This window comes from Gopherus flavomarginatus, chromosome 1 (genome assembly GCF_025201925.1).
Source record: "Gopherus flavomarginatus isolate rGopFla2 chromosome 1, rGopFla2.mat.asm, whole genome shotgun sequence".
Classification (NCBI taxonomy): Eukaryota; Metazoa; Chordata; order Testudines; family Testudinidae; genus Gopherus; species Gopherus flavomarginatus.
In genome coordinates, this window is record NC_066617.1 from 365,382,064 (window position 1) to 365,406,151 (window position 24,088).

The 24,088-nt window shown below is 51.9% G+C and overlaps 1 protein-coding gene across 8 annotated transcripts in view; it reads right to left on the reverse strand.

Annotated features, from left to right (window-relative positions):
• ARAP1 (ArfGAP with RhoGAP domain, ankyrin repeat and PH domain 1) overlaps positions 1-24,088 on the reverse strand; it is a 154,019-nt gene that overhangs the window by 66,221 nt on the left and 63,710 nt on the right. For 7 of the 8 annotated variants that reach the window (XM_050942533.1, XM_050943209.1, XM_050941640.1 and 4 more), the window contains 4 exons: positions 11,240-11,404; positions 4,813-4,882; positions 3,756-3,876; positions 2,702-2,907 (listed from right to left, as the gene is read on the reverse strand). In XM_050942533.1, coding sequence (XP_050798490.1) covers positions 2,702-2,907; positions 3,756-3,876; positions 4,813-4,882; positions 11,240-11,404 — 562 coding nt within the window. The remainder of the gene's footprint in view (positions 1-2,701; positions 2,908-3,755; positions 3,877-4,812; positions 4,883-11,239; positions 11,405-24,088) is intronic. The other variant, XM_050943979.1, reaches the window with a different exon arrangement.

Sequence of the window (24,088 nt, forward strand, 5' to 3'; positions counted from 1 at the left end):
AACCTCTGAGGATAGGACAAGAAGCAATGAGCTTAAATTGCAGCAAGGGAGGTTTAGGTTGGAGATTAGGAAGAACTTCCTAACTGTTAGGGTGGTTAAGCACTGGAATAAATTGCCTAGGGAGGTTGTGGAATCTCTGTCATTGGAGATTTTTAAGAGCAGGTTAGACAAACACCTGTCAGGGGTTGTCTAGATAATACTAACCCTGCCTCAGTGCAGGGGACTGGACTAGATGACCTCTCGAGGTCCCTTCCAGTTCTATGATTCTAAGACAGAGATTAAAACCTGGGATCTCGTTGCACTGGACAGACCCAGATGGCGAGGTCTGTGCCATGAAGCCGTGTCCACTTTTCAGGAGCGGCATGCGAGGTCTTTGTAGGACAAGAGTCTGTGCCAGGGCTTAAAGAGACCACAGTCTGCAGAGTTCCTTCAAGTTGTGTTGCAGACAACTCTCCACTCCTGGTGAGACAGGGCGGAGGGACGCAAGGCTAGGGCACATCAGGGGGGCACCGCTTCGCACTCCCACCTCCAGCACAACTCGCACTGGGGTCCTGTGCCCGTTACCTAGCAGCTCTGTGTTCTTGCCCAGCCTGTCAGACTCACAAAAGACTTTTTCACCCACCAGTCTCTGCTTGAGCCAAAACCGATCACAAGAAAGACTTACAAAAAGCAATGAAAAAGCAGTGGGAGACACACCTAAACCCCTGGGATAAGGAGGACAGGATTAAGGGAACTCCCCTAGCCTCATTTGCATCAAAGATGGGACAAGGAGGCGTCTCTATTAGCATCCAGAATGGAGAACAGAGATTCCAAGGCAAGAACCGCACGGAACTCTGGGACTAGAAAAGCAGGGAAGCAGTGCATGATGGGGGATCTCTGCTCCAGCTGTTAATGAGCCCATTCCTGCACACACCCAGCTCAGCAGTTACCAGACCAGTTCTAGTAATAAATCCTTTATTGGTATCCAAAATAGAGAAGCTGCCTAATTGCATTGTGAACTCCCTCCAAGGAACACCACCCAAAGCCAGGAATGATCGGCTCCCATGCTCAGCCTGAACAAAACTTTGGTATCTCCTTTGTTTACACAGAAACAGATCTACTGTTCTCCCTTGAATGATTGCTGTTTCTCTACAAAACCCCCTACCCAGGCTCAGGAAAGTGTTCTGATGCCTGGATCCAAAATCTGCATCAGTTCCACTGGGACTTCATCTTCTCCTGACTGATCATGCTGGGGGCTCTGCCAGTCTCCAGCACTCCGGACCCTCAGCTACCACCACCACGGGGGACCCCCAATTGATTCTAGCTTCACAGAGTGGTGAGAATCCAGCTCTCGCTCTAGGTACAGCCTTCTGACCCTGACTTGTGAGATCAGTTACAGTTTTCTAAACATGACTTTTATAATCAAGTTTAAGTTAGATTTAATATTATAACTGTTTTGTTTGCTTGGCTTCCCTATGGTTATTACCTGGCAATAAATAACTTTCATGGTTAAGCTGGTTGCTTCTCTCCCCCCCCCCCCCCGCGTCCTCTCTGTAGGTGTTTTTTGGTTTCCTTGTTCACTCTGCAGCAACGCTCCTTGTACCTAGGCTAAAAGATCCCTGCAGCGCCCAAAAATCCTGTGGGGTTTGCTCATCAAGTGGGTCACTACCAGACAATTGTAACATGAAAGTTACTGAACCTGGGACATATGAGGGTGGCAGCTAGGAAGTGCTGCTCGACCCAGCCTGTTCAGGCATACTGTATTCCAGTGCGGTGCCTGTGGCATATGAGGGTTACAGCTTGGAGGTGCTGTTCGACCCAGCCTGCTGAATCCAGGGACATATAAGGGGTCAGCTTGGGCGTGCTGATTAACCTGGTCCTCTCAGACATGCTCTGTTAATGTGTGTGTTTGTCTTATTCTGGGGCTGGAAGAACCCAGCCCTGGGGAATCTAGGTCCTGCAGGGTAGCTCCATGGGGAGGGGACTTGCAGCAGGGGGAAGTAGAGCTCCGTATGAGAACACAAGTGACACAAGCAGAACAGTGATAGAATTACGGACACCCCGCTCCCCTCCTGAGGAGTAACCCAAGTAAATGAGCGTACCCCAAAGTAATGGGCAAAGCTGGTAACAACTCTCTGCACTGTGGGACTAAACTCCTGGTCTGATCCCCACTTCCCAATACCTCCTTGGAGGGCGGATGGGACTACAGGGGTCAAAGGGCTGGACCGGAGAGCTGGGTTCATTTCCTGCTCTGCCCTGACTCCCTGCGGGACCTTGGACACAACCCTTCATCTATCCGCTGCCTTCACTGCCTATGTGTAAAATGAGCCGTCCGCCCCCCCACACGCTTTGCCTGCCTTGTCCAGTTTGAGCGTGTAGCATTGAAGCCTGTGAACACGCAGCTCCCAGCACAATGGGGACCCAGTGTCGGCACTAGCTGCTCCTGCTCCTACGGCTCATAATAACCTTGCTCACAAACTCTCTTGGCGGCCCCAGGGAAAGGGCCCAGAGGGAGCGGACTCAGAGGAGGAGGGCGGGAGCAGGCAAGCAGCGAAGTGGGGATGGCTTAAAGGAAAGAGGGGGGAAGTGGGAGGGGGAGGAGAAAGACGGGCGTGAGAAGCAATTCGAGTTGGGCTGTGACCCCACCCCCCGTCCCTTGGCAGGGGGCTGAGCTGTTGCATTTCAATACCCCTGGAAGGAGACAGCCTCCGTGGATACAGACCTCGGCATTCTTGTACAGGAAAACCTTCTCTCCAGCCACCACCACATACAGCTTGTTCTTAAAGCCCCGCAGCTCCAGCAGCCCGCACTTGTCCACTGACTCCAGGGCGCCGGTGGGCGGCTGGAACAGGGATATCCTGTTCAAGCCCTTGAACTTCCGCTCGTCCACCATCTGCTGGAGGGTCCTCAGCCACTCGTTACGATCCGCTGCAGGGCAGACAGGGCTCGGGGTCAGCTGGGAGCCGGGCCTGCCATCAGGCCCGAGGCAGTGCTCCAAAGCTGGTGCGCACATTGGGCAAAGTGGGCAGAGTCCCGCCCCCGCTCACTGGGGACACATGCGGGGGTGCCGGGGCACAAGAGCGTGGATTTCCAGCTTGGCACTTTGCTCTGCAGGGCAGCAAGGGCTGGCCACATAGAGAGGCAGTGGCCTCGACCCGCCGGGCAGGGAGTGCCCCTCCAGCGCTCCTCGCTGCTCAGGTGCTCAGCAGGAAGCTGCCCCCTCCCCCGGCTCTTCTGGGGGGCCAGGCCGGGGGAAAGAGAGGGAAATTCGGTCACTGCCCCCAAAGCTCTTAGCTGCTTTGGATGTTGGTCTGGACCGAGAGTGATTTGCTGGAAGAAGCCGGAGACAAATCTCAGCTACAGGAGGGCAAAGGGGTGGGGAGGGCACGGTGCCATCCTCGGGGTATGATCATCAGGAGGGAGAGGGATTACTGAGGTGGGGGGCGGAAGGGTCAATGGGCAATAACCAGGAGCAATGGGACAGGAGTGAGTAAAGAGAAATGACAGCTGACTCCTGGGAACCCCCTCCTGCCACCAGGCTGTGGAATGGTCTCCCCACAGGGCTGGGGGGAATCGTCTGTCCCTGGGGACACCAGCCTGAGCAACATACAAGGGAACAGAGGGACTGAGAGCGCCCACATCTCTGACCCATCACCAGCGTAGGGGGTTCAGCTCCCCAAAGCAGGCAGGAGAAACAGGAACAGCTGCTTCCCTATTCTCTGCTTCCTTCTCCCCACCCTGCACGTGCCAGCCCTGGAGAAACCCGTGCCACTCACCATCACTCTCAGCCCGGAAGGCGAAGGTCCTGCTGTTAGTGATCACCTCGAATTTCTGGTCCCCGATGCTGGCCACGCGGACTATTGAGGTCACCGGAATGAAGCGCTTGGAGTATGTGTCCTGCAGCAGAGAGTCACACAGGTCACAACCACACCCCCAGTGACGCAGCAGGCAGGTAACAGACCCAAGGAACCACCCATGTGCTAGCACTACCTGAAGCTGAGAGCCCCATCACTGTCAGGACATGCCACCATCAGCTCTACCCATAGTCAGGAGAGACCCCACAGCACTGTCACTCCAGCAGAGGGGTCAGCCCCATTCTATTAATCTCAGTCCCTCTTGGACATGGTATCCTTACCCACTCCCTGTACTAAAGCAATGCCCAGCATTCCTGTGCGCTGTTAAAAACTTCTACTGCCTTCCACCCCAGAGGTGGCTGCATTCCACACCAACTCTGGCAGTAAGTGGAACCTTCCATGACTACAAGCAGATGAAAATCCCTCATCTGAAAGGCTGTGCCAATCCTGGGCTGACTCGGAGACAAGCACTACTCTTCACATCACCCTGGATCTGTGGGGGGGCAAGGGGGGCTCCCTTCCCCCCTCCTAACCAGGCCTAGTGCTGCTTAGCTTGGGAGCTCTAGTGCACAGCCCAACTGTGTCATGCAAGTTATTGTCGCTCTGTTCTGGTTTCTGGAAAGCAGAGGGGAACCCGAAACAGAAGAGCACGTCCCCATCCCTGGGGGAAGCTCCAAACTACACGTCAATGCCACCCTGGGTGGCAGATTTCAAAGACAAGCCATCTAGATTAGGTACCTACACAGCCTCACAACTGCAGTATCTGAGCACTGCACAACCTTTCATGCATTTCTCCTCCACATGGCAGAGGGGCTGGTATTCCCATTGTACAGACAGGGAACTGAGGCCCAGAAAGGCTAAGTGACTGGCTCACGGTCACACAGAAAGTCTGTGACAGAGCAGGACATTGAACTCAGAGCTCTCAAGGGCCAGGCTAGCACCCTCCCTACCCACTGGCCCAACCTGCCTCCCCACTCACCTTTTCGCTGTCAAAATAGCGGAGGTAGTCGGCATCTAGCTTCACCCAGCGCCTCTGGTAGATGTATGAGCTGTAACAGGATGAGAGCGGCTAGTTAGCCTTGGCGAGCTAGCAGTGCCGGCGGGGAATGCAGGGGCTCCTGACTGCTCCCTTAGCGAGTCAAGATCAAGGAGATAAGAGCATGTACGCTTGAGAAACGAGCACTGGGGTATTTCTGCTTCGGAGCTAATCTGCCCCACAGGACTTGCACCGCACCCAGCTGGACAGCACAGGAAGGGTGGGCTAGATGGATACAGTCCAACAGAGACACATCGTACAGACACGCACAGACATGCTTTTCCTGCTTGATGGCATAGACCCCTTCTCACTTGCCCCCGTCTAGCTGTTTAAATGCAGGCCGGTATCTCACAAGCAGGAGGACACATCCGAGAAGGGGTATGCAGGAGGCCTGAGCAGCAGTGGATCAGTGCAGGGGTTGGGAGGTGCCCCCCTGGGACGAGCAGACACGCAGCCTGGATTGTCTCTATAGGGCAGCAACACTCAGATTGAGGCTTGGGGGCTGCAAGCAGCTCTTCAATGTGTCTTCCATGCACCGGGGAACCAGGGGAGGCCAGGGACCCGTGCGCCCCCCCTCCATTTTTTCCATATGTGCTGTGGGAAAGATCAGAGAGGCGACACGTGGGTGGGGCACGTGGGGTCACATGCTCCCCAGAACATGGCCAGCGGCAGCCTTTCAGCACTGGGAGGGTGGTGCTAGGCCATCAAAGCTCACTCCTTTTCCCCCCATGATTGGAAGACGCTCCAATCCCCTCCAGGTGGCTAAAGCCTCCAGGCCGCTGCTGGCCACTAACACAGTCCAGCTGCCTCCTGTCCCTCCGGCTGCAGGGCAGGCAGGAAGGGGTTCAGCCCTAAGAAAGCCTTGTGCGAACCTGACTGCAGGGGTTTCTGCAGCTGGCCAGAAGAGGCTCAGCAGGAGAGGGCGCCCCCTGCAGGAGGAGCAGCGCTACATGTGGCTGCTGCCTTGGGCACAAAGCCTAAGGGACAAAGCAGTCCCTGGGGCCAGGACCCAGGCCAAGCGGGGAGGGGTGTGTGTGTGAAAAGGGTGCTGCTGCAAATCCTGAGAGTTCGGGATGGGAATGGGCTGGAAATCTCCTCCCCCCAGCAATGTTGAGAACTAAAGTTGTCTTTTTTTTTTTAATCTGTCTGTACTATAATTACACCTTCTATGCTATAATGTGGCTACACTGTGTATTCTGGCTATTTAGGTGACAGCTCTACTCTGCGGGATAGTTAAGAATTATTTTAATTCCTCCATCACCTTGGTCCTGCCCCCACCCCCGCACTCCGCCCCACTTCTACAAAGGCTCCGGGACCCTTGCTCCTGCGTCTCTTTGCAGCACATGATAGTAGAACACGGCGTGATTGAATTATTAACCAATCAACGTTATTAACCAATCAGGATGCTTTTACTATGTCATTAGCCCACTGTGCTTGATAAAATACTACTTGGCCAATCAGCTTGCTGGGAGAATAATATATAGAGATATACACACTACATATTTCCCATCATACTGTTTAAATCCGACTATACAGTACTAGAGTAAATGAAACAATGAATTCACATGACTGTTTTGGGCAATGCTGATCGCTAATTTGGCTCCTGAACCACTGAGCTCTGAGTACAGTAACTCCTCACATAATATTGTCGTTCTGTTCCTGAAAAATGCTGCTTTAAGCAAAACGATGTTAAGTGAATCCAATTTCCCCATAAGAATTAATGTAAATGGGTGAGAGGTTAGGTTCCAGGGACACTTTTTCACCAGACAAAAGACTATTTTAGATAGATAGATAGATAGATAGATAGATAGATAGATAGATAGACAGACAGACAGACAGTATAAGTTTTAAACAAACAATTTAATACTATACACAGCAATGATGATTGTGAAGCTTGGTTGAGGTGGTGGAGTCAGAGGGTGGGATGTTTCCCAGGGAATGCCTTACCGCTAAATGATCAACTAGCACTCGGCTGAGCCCTCGGGGGTTAACACGCTGCTGTTAATGTAGCCTCGCACTCTACAAGGCAGCATGAATGGAAGGAGGAGACACAGCTTGGCAGAGAGAGAGACAGAGACACACACCGTGTGTGAGAGAGAGACGCGCATTGCCCCTTTAAGTACACTGACCCCACTCTACGTACATTGTCTTTTTAAGTAGATCAGCAAATTGAGACAGCAGCTGCTGCCAGCAAGCTCCCTCCGTCCTGAGTCCTGTCGTGTCCTCCCCTCTCTATAGAGATGGGGTAAGCGAGGTGCAGGAGCGGGGGGAGGGGGACATTCTGACCTTAGCCCCCCTTGCCCCCAACCCCCTGCACAGCAAGCAAGAGGCTCCAAGGAGCAGCTCCAAGGCAGAGGGCAGGAGCAGCACATGGCAGTGGGGGAGGGACAGCTGAATTGCCCGGTAATTGCCAGCCTGCTGGGTGGCTGATGCACAGGGAACTTAGGGGAGCGGGGAGCTGATGGGGGGCTGCCGGCCCACCCTGGTTCCAAGCCCCCCCCAGCTACCTCCAATGGGCTGCTCTTCCTGCAAGCAGTGGACAAAGCAGGCGGCTGCCAAACGACATTATAAGGGAGCATTGCGCAGCTTTAAACAAGCATGTTCCCTAAATGATCAGCAACGTAACAAGGAAACAGCATTAACCGGGATGACGTTAAGTGAGGAATTACTGTATCTCTGCTCTAGGGGATGTTTCCACCATCCCTCCCCATTCCCCGATTTCCCTCTTACTGCCTTTGCTCAGACAGTGCTTTCCACTGGCCCAGCCCTGCCAAGAGTTATCTGTGCATCCTCAGTGTCACATGGACAACGAGAACTCCCCTCTCCCATTCCCGAACCGGCCTGGGCACGGAGCAGCCAGCAAGTTCTCCCTCAACGTGGTGCCGTCACTCTCAGTTGGCGAGGCCAGACCCCATAATCCCACACACGTACATTGTAAAAGCCTGCTCTCCCCGTCGTTAACCTCACCATATACCGTCACAACGGGCTGCTTTGCGAGGCCGTTCATTCACTCTCTGTATCTCAGGCCATATGGGCAGGGATTCTCAGCTGGTGAGTTTCACTGTCTCTTTCTGGTCAGTTTCACTAGCCGGCTCTCTGTCAGCTCAGGTCTGGCTCACAGCACTGTGCAATCATAACTAGTTTATCAGGAATAATTTAAAGGAAGATTGATACGTGTATTAGGGTGCATATGCCACCCTTAAAAGACACTAGCCATAAGACAGGGGCCTAGGTTCTGTGGGCTCAGGAAAGACAGGGAGGGAACAGGCTGACACAACAGTTCCACCACCAGCAGGAGACCTTTGAACAAGAAGCTTTATTGGAAGAGGGGAGTGACTAACAAATCAACCAACCCTTGAAAGCCAAACATACAGCGATCTCTCCATGCGTCCGGTACACAGCAGAGCCTGCATACAGCCCTGCTCTGACTCCATTGAAATCCCTCCCATGACATCATCCCTGAACCACCACTGTCCCCCAATCTCTCCAGACTTCAGCGTGTGCAGGCTGCCACGGCCCGAGCCCTGAAACGTACAGCACCCGCACCCGCCATCCTCCGACTGCTCCACCAGCTCCTCGTTCGCTTCAGGGTCCAGGCTGAAATCACACTGCCTGGGTGAGATTCTCTACACTCCTTTGCTCCTTTGGGTCTCTCAGGTGGTGCAATGGCACAGGAGAGCGGCCACATGGGGCCGGCTGAGACTCTCCCCAACACAGGGACATTCTCAATGGACACAGAGCCAGTAGGGACCGGCTAGGGCTACACAACACACCCAGTCTTGCCCCAAGGTGGGGCAGCATGCTGGGGTTAGGAATGGGACAAAAGACTTGGCAGTCTATTCTCAGCTGTAGTCAGTCCCTTGGAGAGCTGGCACAAGTTAGAGCAACCCCAGGGCTCCTCTCACCGGCTCCAGGGCTGGGGCCAGTGCACATGCTCCATGAGAATCAGGGAGACAGGACCCACCGTCCCCTCTGGGCGTTGTCTGTTATGGGCTTTCTTGCACCTTCCTATGAAACAACTGCCCCCATTCCAGAAGCAGGAGACTGGCTAGACAGAGTATGCTCTGAATTAACCCTGCAGCTCCTGGCTTCCCACTGCTTTGTCAAGGCAGTAAAATATTTACCTCATGGGGTCTGATCTCACAGTAGCTATGGCTAGATTAATCATTAATATGGGAACTCACTCTCTCTCACACACACACACAAACACACACCCCTTTCTCCTCCTCAGGAAAAATCCAGAGTCCCAAAACACACACCCGAGGCAAGTTACTAGGGCCTGGTCTACACTAAAACATTATATTGGCTTAACTACGTTGCTCAAGGCTGTGAAAAATCTCCACCCCTGAGCGGTGTAGCTGACCTAAATCCCTGTATAGAAAGCCCTAGGTGATGGAAAAATTCTTCTGTCACCTAGCTACTGCCTCTCGGGGAGGTGGATTACCTACACCTGGTCAGCAGCGCAGCTGTGGCTATGTAGGTGAAGCATTTCAAGTGTAGATAAGCCCTCAGCCGAGCAAACACAACAGAAAGTCTGCCAATGTCCCGTGATTGCAGTCCTATGTTAACAAGCCACTTCACCTTGAATAGGCCCTTAGAACAGGGGCTCTCAACCTTCCCAGAGGACTGCACCCCTTTCAGGAGTCTGATTTGTCCTGCGTACCCGCAAGTTTCACCTCATTTAAAAACCACTTGCTTACGAAATCAGACATCAAAATACAGCGTCACAGCACACTAGTACTGCACAATTGCTTTTTTTCCCTCATTTTTGCCATATAATTATAGAATAAATCAACTAGAACATAAATACTGTACTTACATTTCAGTGTACAGTCTACAGAGTAGTATAAACAAGTCATTGTAGTGACTTCACTAGGGCTTTTTCTATAGCTTGTTGTAACACTAGGCAAATATCTAGATGAGCTGATGTACCCCTTGGAAGACCTCTGTGTACCCCCAGTGGTATGCGAACCCTAGCTGAGAACCACTACCTTAGCATATGTGTTAACTCCTTATGTTAAGCAACCTGTCTCACCTTGTACATAGCTGTGACATCCCAAGTTCCCTTCAGTTCCCAGACCTGAAGAAGAGCTCTGTGTAGTTCGAAAGCTTGTCCCTTTCACCAAGACAAGTAGGTCCAATAAAAGACATCACCTCACCCACCTTGTCCTGCTAAAATCCCGGGACCGACACAGCTGCAACACTGCAAACAACAAAATCCCCTCCCTCTCCCATGGAAAATCTTCTAAGGCCATGTCTACACCGCCACTTATGTCGGCAAAACTTACGTCGCTCAGGGGGGTGAAAAAAACTGACATCCCTGAGCGACATAAGTTTCGATGGCATAAGTACTAGTGTGCCCAACGCTACGCTGGCAGGAGAGCTTCTCCCACCGACAAAGCAAACACCGCTCGTTGAGCTGGTTTTATTATGTTGATGGGAGAGCTCGCTCCCGTCAGCACAGAGCGGTTACACAATCTTCCAGTCGCACAGCTGCCTCGGTACAGCTTCTCCGCTAGAAGCTCTCTAGCACAGACATGCCCTAATTTAGGAGCATGGGCCCTTTAAGACTAGCCCAGAGCCTGCTCCCCTGCCCGGGGTGACCAGCTGACTTCCAGGAGCAGCTTCCCATTAATAAGCCAACTCAGGCATCGCTGTTGGGTAACAGGGAGGAAGTGCAATCCGCCAGCCATTGGTGAAAGCTCAGCAGTCTCCAACGCCTGGCGTTCAACAGGGAAACATCAGCATCTCCACAGTAGAGGTTAAATCAAAGCCCTCAATGGCGCGAGGAGGAAATGGATAAAGCAGAACAACTGTAGCCCAGGGCATAGGCTTGGTCGAAACAAGCCAGGGCTCAAGTGGCAACTTGCCAGGAGTCTCAGGGCTGCACTTAAATTTGTCTCTGGGCATAGGCTGCAGCTGCCTTCCTCTTTAAGTTGCTCAGACTGCAGACCCCTGCGTCTCGAGGAAGGGCTTGGACATCAAGGTGGGGTGTGGCATGCTGAGACCCGTAGTCTCCGGGTGCTGTTGCCCTTCAGAGAGACAGACAAGGGCGGCCGCAGGTTGTGTGTGACCCTGCGGGCTGCTCTTGGCCTGACAGCTCCCCAAGCCTAACACAATCGATAGGACTAAAGGGAGGTCAGGTAGGGGTGCAGTGATGAAATCAATAGCTGAACAGGAAGATTTCTCTCATTCAGCCCATGTCGGTGACCGATGCCAGAAATGAGGGGAGACGGCTCGGGGGATGGGGGAACCTTCCTCTCTAGGCATTGACAGACCAAATTCGGGGGGGACCCAGTTCTGCTCGACATCACCAATCCCCTGCTTCAGCGTCAGCCTCCCAGTCTGCGCCCTTCGGAGCGTTACTCACCCTTGGGGAGGGTTCTTGTCCAGCCACCCGGCTTTGATGATGGGTAAGAGCTGGGCGGAGGCGTCCAACCCCTCCGTGCTGCCGCTGTGCATGCTGGAGCTGCGGGACACGGTGCCACTGGACTGCAGGGTGCTCAAGCCATAGTCATTCCAACAGCTGCTGTCGCTGAGGGCAGGAGCAAAGGGGGAGATGCGGTTAGGAGCGGCCCATTAACCAGGCAGCTATCAGAGCAGGTCTGCTCCCCGCTGGTCAAAAGGGTCCCCAGCTGTGACTTGCCCACCATCCTCCACTCTCCGGGTTTGCTTAGCTCCTCTCCATACCTGTAGCCCCAGGATCAGTGTCTGAGATATAGAAGAACCCTCTTCCCCATAATGGGCAGGGCTGGCTAAAGCCAGGTGCAAGCAGAGCACTTCACACTCTTGCCCCAGAGATCATCCCTCATCCAAAATGCAAAAAAGCCTGTTTGTCATACACAGACTTTGCCCGCATTCCTTGTCCTTGGGATAATGCATTACCCTGAGCCGCGGGTCTGGTTTAAAGCAGCAGTGCTGGCTGGGGGGCAGGGATAGGACTTAGTGTGTGTGCAGGAGTTGTACAATGACCCGCGCAGTGGGGGCCCCGATCCTGAATGGGGTCTGTACACTACTGCGACATAAATCTGAAACAAGAGTCACCAGGCTCCCCCTCCTGGATAAGCCAAGCCCAGGGAACAGCAGCCGGCAGGGTAAGTAATGCGAGATGAGGCTAGAATTTCACACTTTCCAAGGAGAACTGGGGCTGGTTGGAAACCAAAGGATCTCTCAGTCCAGAAGTCTCTGGGTATGGCTCCTCCTTTCCACTAGTGGGTGCAGCAAAGGGGTCAGCTTGAGGCCAGGGGCGAGAGAGCCCAGACACACGTAGGATCAAGCAGGGGTCAAATCCATCCCTGATGTACCTCTGTCACTTCATTAGCTGGAGCTGGTACATAGAGCCAGGCCCGCTCTCTAAAGCGAGGACAGGAGTACAGGGAGGATTTGCAGAGAACATCTGGGAGCCATTTGGAGCCATCACAACAGACCTCACAGAGGAGTAGTTAAACACTGGAATAGATTGCCTAGGGAAGTTGTGGAATCTCCATCTCTGGAGATATTTAAGAGTAGGTTAGATAAATGTCTATTAGGGATGGTCTAGATAGTGTTTGGTCCTGCCGTGAGGGCAGGGGACTGGACTCAATGACCTCTCGAGGTCCCTTCCTGTCCTAGAGTCTATGAGGGAAAGAAGGAGAAAGACAGAGCCCAGCCTTGTGGGTTTGTCCGGCGTCTGCGGTGGAGACCACAAACCTCATCTCCCTTCCACCCTGCCACAGCCCATCTCCCTGAGGTCCCTCTCCAGGACTAGAGCAAACAGGCTGCTCACATCTCCCCGCCCAGGTCGCTCCCCAGAGTGGCTGAGGCAGCTTCTGGTCTTCTGCTGGAATCTAACCATGTGCTCCACTACAGCTACGGCACATCATCTCCAGTTGGGGTCTGTAGCTGGCACTGATTTTGTCCTTTCCAGGGATGGGTGGTGCTTGACTCTCACTCTGCCCCAGGCCCTGCCTGCACTCCACCCCTTCCCCCAAGGCCCCATTCTGCTTTTCCCACCCCTGCCCTGCCTCTTCTTTCCCCATTCCGCCCCCTCCCGAATGCCTCCTGCCCTCACTCCTCCCCCCCAGCACCTCCTGCACACTGCTAAACAGCACTGGGAGGGAGGGGAAGGTGCTGATCTGTGGGCCCGCTGTCAGGCGCTGGGGGGGAGGGAGAGGAGCTGATGGGGGGCTGCACCCACCATTTTTTTCCCCTGGGTGCTCCAGCCCCAGAGCACTCACGGAGTCCATGCCTACGGTTGGGGACTGATGATTAATTACCAGGAGAGGGGTATGCAAATTAAAGTGACAGCAACCTGTTACCCGAGACAAGCATAAAACCAGCCTATTTCTCCCCTCTCTCCGCCTGAGACTTTGATAGAAAAATGGCAATCGAATACAGCTCTATGGGCCTTCCCGGCTCTCCCGACCCCGAGCAGGGTTCCTGACAGCCTAGTAAGGGAACTGAGCCATGACGTCCACTTGCACTGGACCCTGAAACGCTCTGCTTATCCACAGGACACAGGCAGCAGTAGGGGAAAAAATCACTCCTTGCCCCCAAAGTGCCCTCACACTGCCCAGAAGGGGTACGTGCTCTCCCGGGACCGTTCAGGTCTTGATCTGTTGCTGAGGCTGCCGCCGAGGGGACGGCCGCTGCGGTGGGTTTGGAAGTTCCTGCCCTAGAGGCAGGGCCGGATGAAGGTGCCGAGGGGCCTAAGGCTAACGGGAGGGAAAGGCCAAAGTACGAATGACGTACTGCAAACAAAATGATGAAGTCATCAAACGTTTCTCTCCGTACACATTTACATATTATTTAATTAGATAAAATGACCACGTTTATTCTATTCTCATGACACTCAATTCTTCAAACAGATAGTTCTGAGTAAGAGGTAGCAGGAGGGATGCTACGCTGGCCTTCTCATAGGCTGCCTTCCTCCTAAGTAGTGGGGTGTTCGTCTGTATGAGGGTGAACACTGCAACAGTCCCCATCCTGCTCACCTATTCCCACCTTGTGCTTCTACCTTCATCTCTCCACATGCAAAGCCGAGCCCTGCAGGCGTTTCCCCCAAGCTATGGCCTCTACGCCACATAGCCTATCTCACTCTGACTGCAGTCTGGGAGGCAGCCAGCTCTTATTATGTAAAAGAAAACCACTCAGGTGTAAAATCCACAGAAGCAGAGGAAGTAGGAGTGGGGAAATTACATTGGGTGGCATTGTATTTTAGGCTGTCTTGCTCTGAAAGTTGCCTCCCAGTGTTGCACTGGCTGAGGACAATGACTTACTGTTTTGTCATTGAACCCAAATATAAGTTGGGGGGTGATATCCAGTTTGTGTAGTTAATCACCAGTGATTCACCACATCAGGCCATTCTGTTATCAAGCTCTGCCACAATTCGAATCACAGAATAGAATCGTAGGACTGGAAGGGACCTCAAGGTCATCTAGTCCAGTCCCCTGCACCCATGGCAGGACTAAGTATTGTCTATTCTAGAATGTGTGATCAGCAGTTCTGACATGAGGTTTTTAAAGCATAAGTTCTGTGTGCACCAGCCCCTACTGTTTGCATTTGTTTGTTTTAAGCTTTCTGTAAGAAAAAGGTAACAGCTAGAAGTGACAATGATTTAGTTGCTGTTGGTCCTGCTTTGAGCAGAGGGTTGGACTAGATACCTCCTGAGGTCTCTTCCATCCCTAATCTTCTATGATTCTATGACACAGTTCTTTAGATGGTTGCCCAGTCATAATATTTAGCACTTCTGTACTACCTTGGCTCTTCAGAATCATTGTGCAATCATTAAACAAAAGCAGCAAAGAGTCCTGTGGCACCTTATAGACTAACAGACGTTTTGGAGCATGAGCTTTCGTGGGTGAATGCCCATGTTGCATCTGACGAAGTGGGTATTCACCCAGGAAAGCTCATGCTCCAAATGTCTGTTAGTCTATAAGGTGTCACAGGATTCTTTGCTGCTTTTACAGATCCAGACTAACACAGCGACCCCTCCGATCATTAAACAAACTTAATCTAAAGCCTTTCAGCTTTTGAATGACTAGGAGTTGACAAAACAGAGCTATTCCCTGTTGTGTTCTCTGCTCCCCTGAACAAATAGACTTCACTGAAAATCAGCATCTTAAAAGAACCATTCAGGATCTTTCAAAAGAACAGTCCAACCAAAACTGCTGCAGTGACACCTTTGTTACCTCAGATCTGGTGTTTGTTTAAGGCTGATGCAGAATGTAGGGAGAGCTTCCTGGTTTGTTTGCATGTGTAAATCAAGCAGACCATACTTATTTCTTTTCCCTTCAAGTTTAGGGGAGGAAAGTGAATGAGATTCTATTTATACCCCGTGTGAAAACGCAGAAGGGACCAAAAGCTAGTCTTGAGCAAAACTCTGTTCTCCCCAGAGAAGTCAATAAGGCTACACAGTGGTGACAGTCAGCAGGGATTGGCCTGTGTTCTCACTCGCTTCTCGAATCACATTCCAGGCTCACCCACCGTTTTCCACTCGGGGAGGAAGTTGGCTTGAGTTGGGGCAGAAAAATGAGGACGAACTTCAGGTTGATTTAGCTTTATGTTTTTTGGAATGAAACTCAAAAGAAATCAAATGTGAGGTCCTTTTATGATGGATTGAACTGCTAGAGAACCAGCCAATGGACAGAACCTGCCTTTTGCCCATTCAGCTAGTCTATCATCGCCTGTTACGAAGTGGATTGCTCCCCGTCTCATAAAAGCCCCTCTATTGTGGGTCTAACAACACTGCCCCTTCCCTCTGCCACCCCTTTGCCCTGCCCCCACACAGGCACTCACCAGTTGTCCAGAAACGGGACCCAGCACACACAAGATGACGGTGACAGGCACTAGGACCCAGGAGGTAGCGTCCTGGAGCTGCCTGCCAGCCTCAGTAGAGGAGAGGGACAGAGGGAGCCTCTTCCCTCCCTGACAGTAAAGCAGAGCTCCAGAGAAATTGGGTTGGGGGATGCTGAGGGGGGCAATGCCTGCCCAAACTACACCCACAGCTGGCACGGGTTCCCGTGGTAACCTGATTTTTAGTGTCCAGTCACCAGTGTTAACTGGCTCCCTGGCAGTGTGATCCTGCAGTGCGAGGAGACCGGCTGGCTGTCAGCTGGCTGCCAGCTGGCTGCCTGTGCAATTTCCCCCCTCGTCGGGCACATGACCAGTAGGGCCTAAAAAATAGGGAGGGCCTAACGCTATAGCCTTATTAGGCTAATGGTTCCAGCCAGCTTCCTGCAGGCCTGGACTACCCAACAGCCCTTGAGCACTGTCTGGGCATGGGCCTGAATCAGTGAGCTGGCCACAAACATCTCCTTCACCCATTGCCAATCTGCCACTGGCGTGTGGGCTACTGCCCCTCTGCAGTGGCCTTTGTGTTGACAGAACTAGAGAGCAGCTAGTCTCCTGCAGGCTGCAGCCCCCCTCCCCTCAATGTGTTTAACCCGACAGCAATGGCACAGGGCAGGCTGGGGGCATTAGCGCATGCAGGCAGAGTGGCAGTGCTTCCTTCACTACTTTAAAGCTGTGTAACCTAGTTTGGGAAGTTTAGCAAAACAAACTGACTGGAAAATACGGATCCTTCCAAGACTCAAGGTCCAGTTAACAACACACTCCAAACATCTAGTGCGGAGGGGGCGGGGGCATTAGTCAGATGCCTCCCACAATCACATCAACTTGCCTACCTCCTCCTTCCCTCACAGCCTTGAGTGTCACACACCACAGAGTTCCAGAGACACGTACACCCAAAGCCTAGCATCACAACTAGCTACTAGGGGCCTGATCCAAAGGCCTGGGAAGTCAAGGGACAGATTCTCACTGACTTCAGTGGGGCTTTGCATCACACCCTCTCCCTTTAATGGAGCAGCCCAGCAACCTGAATCCGGACGTCTAAACCCAGATCCAAACCATGCAGCTCAGGCTCACGTCTAGATGGATGTGGGACACATGGACAGACACGCCAATAGGTTTTACTCTGGGGAATTATTTCCTTCTCTGTAGAAGCTTAGCCAAAGTGACACAAAGTATCTATAATTACAGAGGACACCCAGAAATTGTTTCCCAGCTAAATGAATCTGGCAAATAAATGAACTGGTCTTTCATTATGTGAAATTGCTCTCAGTTGCTCATTAAGACCACAAATTACTTGGGCGATGGGAAATTATTTTACCCATCTTAGTGATTCCCCCTGCTCACGGCATATAACTAAGCGATGTTCTCCATTGGCCGTGGTTTTCAGTGTGCGGATGGGAGAGCGGCAGCGAAGCCTAGTGGACAGGACAATGGATGCAGGAGAGCTGAGTTCTATTCCCGTCACTGGCCAGCGGTGTGGCCTAAGACAAGCCACATTGCTCCTCTGCAAAGCACTTGGGGACAGAACAAGGGATTGAACCTAGGTCTCTGGTGAGCACCCTAACCACTGAGCTCCCCCTCCCCCTAAGGAAAGGGATGGGGTTAGACAACAGACACTCATTGTTTACTGGGGTCAATTTGCCTGGCACAATGTGGACACACAGCATAGGATAGCTACCCCCACCCATCCGGCATTAGCATTCAGGCCCATACAGATACATGACGCTTTCCCCCCTGTGCAGGCCTTCTGTGAGCCCCATTCACTCGGGAGCAGGTTAGTAGCACAAGAGAGCTTTCCATGGCGGAGACAGCTTTTTTGCAGTATTGACCCAGGTCTAGTCAGACTTCGGGGGCCAACATAAAAGCCAGTGTCCTAGGGCTTGTCTACACAGGGAAACTCAGGCCTGGTCTACACGACAAAGTCAGATTGACACAAGGCAGCTTATGTCGGCCTAGTTGTGCGTGTCTACACTTCAGTTAGTATCCCACTGACATAAGCGCCCTGTTACACTGCCATAGTAACACCACCTCGCTAAGCAGCGTACAGCCTCAGTGGATGCACTTAGCTCAACGCAGTGCATGCGCGGATACTGCATTCCTTATATTGACCCTAACTGTCCTCCAGCAGCTGTCCCACAATGCCCAGTGCTGACCACTCTGGTCACAATTGTGAACTCCGCTGCCCAGGGGTCACGGAAACCGGAAGCTCTCCTCCCTTTTAAAGTTCTGCACATTTTTGCAATTCCTTTTCCTGGCGGCCTGGTTTGGCGAGCACACCTAGCAGTTCTCCACTGTTGAGTGCCGCTGGCCAGCTGCAGTCGCACTCCTGCTGGGAGTGGACAGGAGATACTGGATCTCCTGGGCCTGTGTGGAGAAGAGGCTGTGCAGGCACAGCTGCGAACCAGCCACAGAAACGTCGACATCTATGAGCAGATTGCTCCGGGGATGCAGGAGAAGGGGTGGAACAGGGCCCAGCTGCAGTGCCCCGTGAAAGCCAAGGAGCTGCGGCAGGCAGACCAGAAGGCCAATAATCGATCTGGTGCTGAGCTGCAGACCTGCCACACTGACGCCTCCAAGGAGCCCAAGCCAGAGGCCTGTGCCATGAACAGCAAGGAGGAGGAAGTGGTGGGTGAGGAAGGGGAAGAGGAGTATGGGGGACAGGCAACTGTGGGATCCAGCCACCAGAGAGCCAGGGCCTGTTTTTGACTCCACCGCACTCCAGCCAGTCCCCACAGTCGAGCACAGGCGAGCCCGACGCAGGGGTACGTGTGTAGATACATTTTCAATTACAGGGAGAGTCCCTCCCCCCAAAGCAGCAGAACACATCTTCTGACTTATTAATTTACTCATGCTGGGAGAGTTAGTGGTACAACCAAGAGAGGCAGAGTTGCTATCTGCTTTTCATTTCCCTCTGGACTTGGGGGGGGCCATGCAGAGCTGTTTCTTTATGTGCATAGGGATCTCTCTTGAATCCTCTTGAGGGAGTTCAATGAAACGTCCATGGAGGTACTCTGCAATCCTCTGCTGAAGGTTTCTAGGGAGGGCTGCCTTATTTCTTCCTCCAGGGTAGGAAAATTTCCCACAAGGCCCAGCGGTAACTTCAGCAGGCACCATTGGTGTGCACAGGCTAGCAGCACACGGGCCTCAGCGGCTCTGGGGTGACAGCATCATAGAGTCATAGACTCATAGACTTTAAGGTCAGAAGGGACCATTATGATCATCTAGTCTGACCTGCTGCACAACGCAGGCCACAGAATCTCACCCACCCGCTCCTGTAACAAACCCCTAACCTCTGTCTGAGCTACTGAAGTCCTCAAATCGTGGTTTAAAGACTTCAAGATGCAGAGAATCCTCCAGCAAGTGACCCGTGCCCCACGCTGCAGAGGAAGGCGAAAACCCCCTAGGGCTTCTGCCAATCTGCCCTGGATGAAAATTCCTTCCCGACCCCAAATATGGCAAACAGCTAAACCCTGAGAACATGGGCAAGACTCACCAGCCAGACACCCACGAAAGAATTAGCTGTGCTCTCTCTGCCTTTGTGGCCTTCAGAAGTGAGGTATCAGTTGAAACCACCAATGCCTGAGGGAAACGGTGCCAGTATTCAGTGCTATTTCCCAATATCGCTGCAATCATGCAACCGAGCAATTCCCTCATTTCCCCAGTCCCTGGTGGGCCGTGCTCACCAGGTCTCGTGCTGTGACTGGAAATCCCAAGCAGAAGTGAGAATGTAGTGCTTAAAACTTTAGGAGAGTGAGTTTGGCATCTTAAGTTTCATTTTCTGTAGTAATCACGCTGACAATGATACCTCTGTGTGTTTTATTTTCAGCTGCTGCCATTGTGGCCTTCAGGGTCTGCCTCTCCACACCCGTGGAACGCCCGAGCCAGATGAGGAGGAGAAAGAAGAGGACTCAGGATGACATGTTCAATAAGACCCTACAAGCCAGCACTGCATTGGACCACGAGCACAGGGCCTAGAGGATGAACATGGTGGATAGCCTGGAGAAGGGGAGAGTGGAGAGGAGAAAGGCCTGGGAGAGCCAGCAGGAAACGGAGTGAGAGGCACCAAGACCTAATGGGGCTTCTCAGGTAGCACACACAGATGCTGCAGACTCTGGTGGACCTGCAGGTTCAACAGTCCCAGGCTCACCTCCCTCTGCAGCCTAGTGAGAACTCAGTATCGGGACCTCCCTGTGCCCTCCCGCCACATTCACATGGCGTCAGGGGTCGGCGCACTACCCCTGCCTTATGTGGCCATCCAACATCTTGACAGATGAAAGGAAACACGACAAAGCCAGTCCGTCAGTGGCACTTGACAAAGGTGTGGGAGAAGAGCCAAATGCATGAGCAGCAAACCTTCCCACAGCGGCTACAGGTCCACTCGTCAGATGGAGCTTGGAGCACACTCTGCTTCCTGATGGCTCTTCGCGATGACTGCACCAGCCTTGACACGGCTTCTCCAGATGGAGTGGATGCGGGCAGGGCTCTCCCGGTTGTCAGGAGGATGCTGAATTTCTTGAGACCTTACCTGACCTGGTTGCTGTACCAGAGCTTTGGCCTTCCTCTGCATCGCAGGCAGGTCTTGAGTTGGCCAGACAGCACTGCCTTCAACAGACGATCTTGAGGCTTGTAGGGACTCATTCCGTGCGTCCCAGCCAGCGAAGCCTGCGATCACCTAGTGTAGTCTGCATAGACTGTAGGCTGGTTCTCTCTAGGATCTCATTATTGATGATTCATTGGTCCCAAGTGACTCCAAGGATTTTTCCAAGACTGGAAGCTGTTCATTCTCCACTCCTGTGACCCAGCTTTCGCAGCCATAAGGGAGGGTACCAAGGCCACAAGCCTGATATTCAGGGCCAGCAGCTTGTTGTTCCAGACACGTGAGGTAAGTTTGCCAAAGGTGACAGAGGTTTTGCAGATTCTGGCATCAAGTTCTCTATCCAGGCTAAAGTTTGCTGATTAGAGTCGAGCCAAGATAGCAGAAGCGATCCATGCTATCCAGAGCTTCATTACTGATGTAGATTTTAGGTGGGATGTTGGTGCCCCATGACATGACAACTGCTTTCTTGATACTGATTCCCAGGCCGAACTTGATACATGCCTCGGAGAACTTATTCATCATGATCTGCAAGTCATCAGGTGAGTTAGAGATGAATACAGCGTCATCTGCAAAAAGCAGATCCCGAAGAGCAACTGGGTGACATACCTTCTGTTCTGGAATCGTCTGATGTTGAACAAGCTGCCATCCATCCTCAATTCAATTAGTATTAGATCATTTCCAAAAGCATACTTAAGAAGAATAGAGAAGATGCCAAAGCCAATTGGCACTAAGACGCAGCCTTACTTCATGCCAGTATCAATGCTAAACTCAGATGATGGCTCATTTTCATCCTGGATAGTTGCCTTCATTCCCTCCTGGAACTCCTTACATAGGGAAAGCACTTTTTGTGGACAGCCAATTTTTAACAGGATTAAAAATTGTATAGACAGTATAGACCATTTCTGCTAACTGTGTCAAAGGTCTTTTGTAGGTACGAATGCTATGTAGAGAGGTGCCTGTTGTTCATGGCTTTTTTCTTGCAACAAGCACATTACGAAGGACATGTCAGGGAGGACATTAAAGACAATCACAGCTTCAGATACACTGACCTGTGAAGGCCACGGTTTCCCCTTCGTACTTTCTGTTCTCTGATTTTATTAAGTTTTAAATTTATTTGTTTTAAAATTGGCCTTTTTTTGCACTGATTTTGTTACAGAATAAAATTCCATTCTTTGGAACATAATTCATCTTTATTAGTTCACAACAAATACTTCCGAGTGCTCTGCACAACTCATAGGATCAGTCACAAACAAAATTAACAGGTGCACTGACAATGTTATATTCCTACATATACAGCAATCGCTGTAGGATTCCTGTCAGGCAGGGCCAGGCAGAACACACTACTACAACACACACTGCTCTGGCTCACTGTTAAAATAGTCTTTCAAAGCCTCCCTGAGTCACATAGCTCCACACTGCACTCTTCTAATAGTCCTTGTATCTGGCTGTTCAAAGTCGGCAGACAGCTGCTCCACCTCTGCCCTCTACCCTGATGGAAACTTTTCCCGCTTTGCTTCACAGATATTATGCAGGACATAGCGGGCAGCTAGAACCACTGGGATCTTTTTCTCACTGAGGTCCAATCTTGTGATTAAACAACACCAGTGACCCTTCAAACAACCAAAAGCACATTTGACTGTCTTTCTGCACCTGTTGAGCTGGTAGCTGAATCATTCCTGGGTGCTATCGAGGTGGCCGGTGTACAGCTTCATGAGCCAAAAGAGCAAGGAGTAAGCTGGGTCCCCCAGGATCACCACTGACTTTTCAACATTCTCAGTGGTAATCCACCGGATGGGAAAGAAAGGTCCCTCTTGTAGTTTTCTGAACAGGCCTGTGTTCCTAAAAATGCGAGCGTCACACACCTTCCCTGGTTGTCCAACACAGACATCAGTGAAGCTTCCCTAGTGATCTACCAGCACTTGCATAATCACGGGAAAGTAGCCCTTTGTGTTCATCTAGTCAGTGGCAAGGTGGTCTGGTCCCAAAATAGGAGTATGCATGCCCTCTATCGCTCCACCACAGTTCAGGATCCTTAGCTGCAAGGCCATCCACTATGTCCTGCACATTGTCCAGAGTCAGAGTCCTGCGAGGCAGGAGGCATATAATGGCCCTGCACGTTTGCATGACAACGGTCTCCGTGGTGGATTTCCCAACTCCAAATTGATTCCTGACTGACCAGTAGCAATCTGGTATTGCAAGTTCCCACAGTGCAATCACCACTCGCTTCTCCGCTGTCAATGTAGCTCTTATTTTGGTGCTCCTGCGCTAGCAGGCAGGGGTGAGCTTAGCACAGAGATCTGGGAATGTAACTTTGTGCATCTGAAAGTTCAGCAGGCACTGCTTGTCATCCCAAACCCGCATTACAATGAGATCCCACCAGTCCCACCTGCTTCCCAGACGCAGAAGCAGTGCTCCACCACCTGCAGCTGCTCCAGGAACACCCCCAACAACCTTGAATCGATTCTCGTTATGTGCCACAGCCATCTGTCGTCCAAGAAATCGTCATGTTCCCCACTCGTTTGGTTCTTCTTGCAGCTCTATACACCCTCCAGGATCGTGTGCTCCATGCTTGCGACGCTCATGACAATAGTGCAGAGCTCTGCAGGCTCCTTGCTTCTGTCGAGATGGCAGACAGCAAGAAGGGCTGTGTGGGTTTTGGGGGTTTTGCAGAAAGGTGCAAAAATTATGAGATACAGATGCCATTATGGGTTGGAGACAGTTGCAAACTGGGAAGTTGACCCCATGTGTGACAAAGTGGGAATGTTCTTGCTGTGTTATGTGAATGCTGAGTGGGGAGTACTGACCTGGGAAGGTGTACTGGGATGGTCTGCCTGGGGGAAGGGAGCATAACTGAGCATGTAACCTGAGAACCCAGGACGGAGGTTGAAGGCCAGGTGACACCTCTGCCGGGGACACTGAACAAAGGACACAAAGGCTGGGGGAGGAGCCGGGGGGAGGCTGAGTAAGAGGCTGGGGGGGGGAGTTTCCAGTTTGAAGCTGGCAGGGAAATGGAGAGGGACGCCCCGATGGGGCTTCAGCTTCCCAATGCGGCTGAGACCTCCCTGGGGGCCCCTAACTAAAAGGGGTCCTGTTGTCTGTACCAGTAAGACATGTTATGGACCGTGTTTCTGTCATCTAAATAAATCTGTTTTACTGGCTGGCTAAGAGTCACATCGGAGTGTGAAGTGGGGGTGCAGGACCCTGTGGCTTCCCCAGGACCCCACCGGGGAAGCACACGGAGGGGCATATGCTGAATGCTCCAAGGGAGAGGAGGCTCCCCAGAGTCCTGACTGGCTTTGTGGGGAGCAGTTCCAGAGCATCGCCCGGGGACTCCGTGACCCCATGCTCCCAGTCACCGCTGTGCAACTCATTTCAATCCCATCATGCATTGTCAAAACTTCCCAAAATACAGAGCGCTGGATGGTGGCAAGTTGCAAGTGGGATACCTACCCATAGTGCACCACACTCTGCATCGATACAAGCACTCGAAGTACATACTCCAGTAAAACAAGGAGCCAAGTATGCATACTCACAAACAATGTACTGACTGCTGTGGCTGTATGCTGACGTATCTTGAGTCAACATATGTTTGTACTGCAGATGTGGCCTCAGGAAAGTTAATTCAAATTAACTAAAGGTGTGAATTTAAAGCGGACTGGTTAAACAGCATTAAATCCGTGTGCAAGTGCTCTTACTCTGAATTAAAGTGATTTTAAAGAATTAAAGTGACTTTAATTCAGTTTAGCTGAATTCACTTCCAAAGTGAATTAAATGGAATCAAATTAAAGAGAA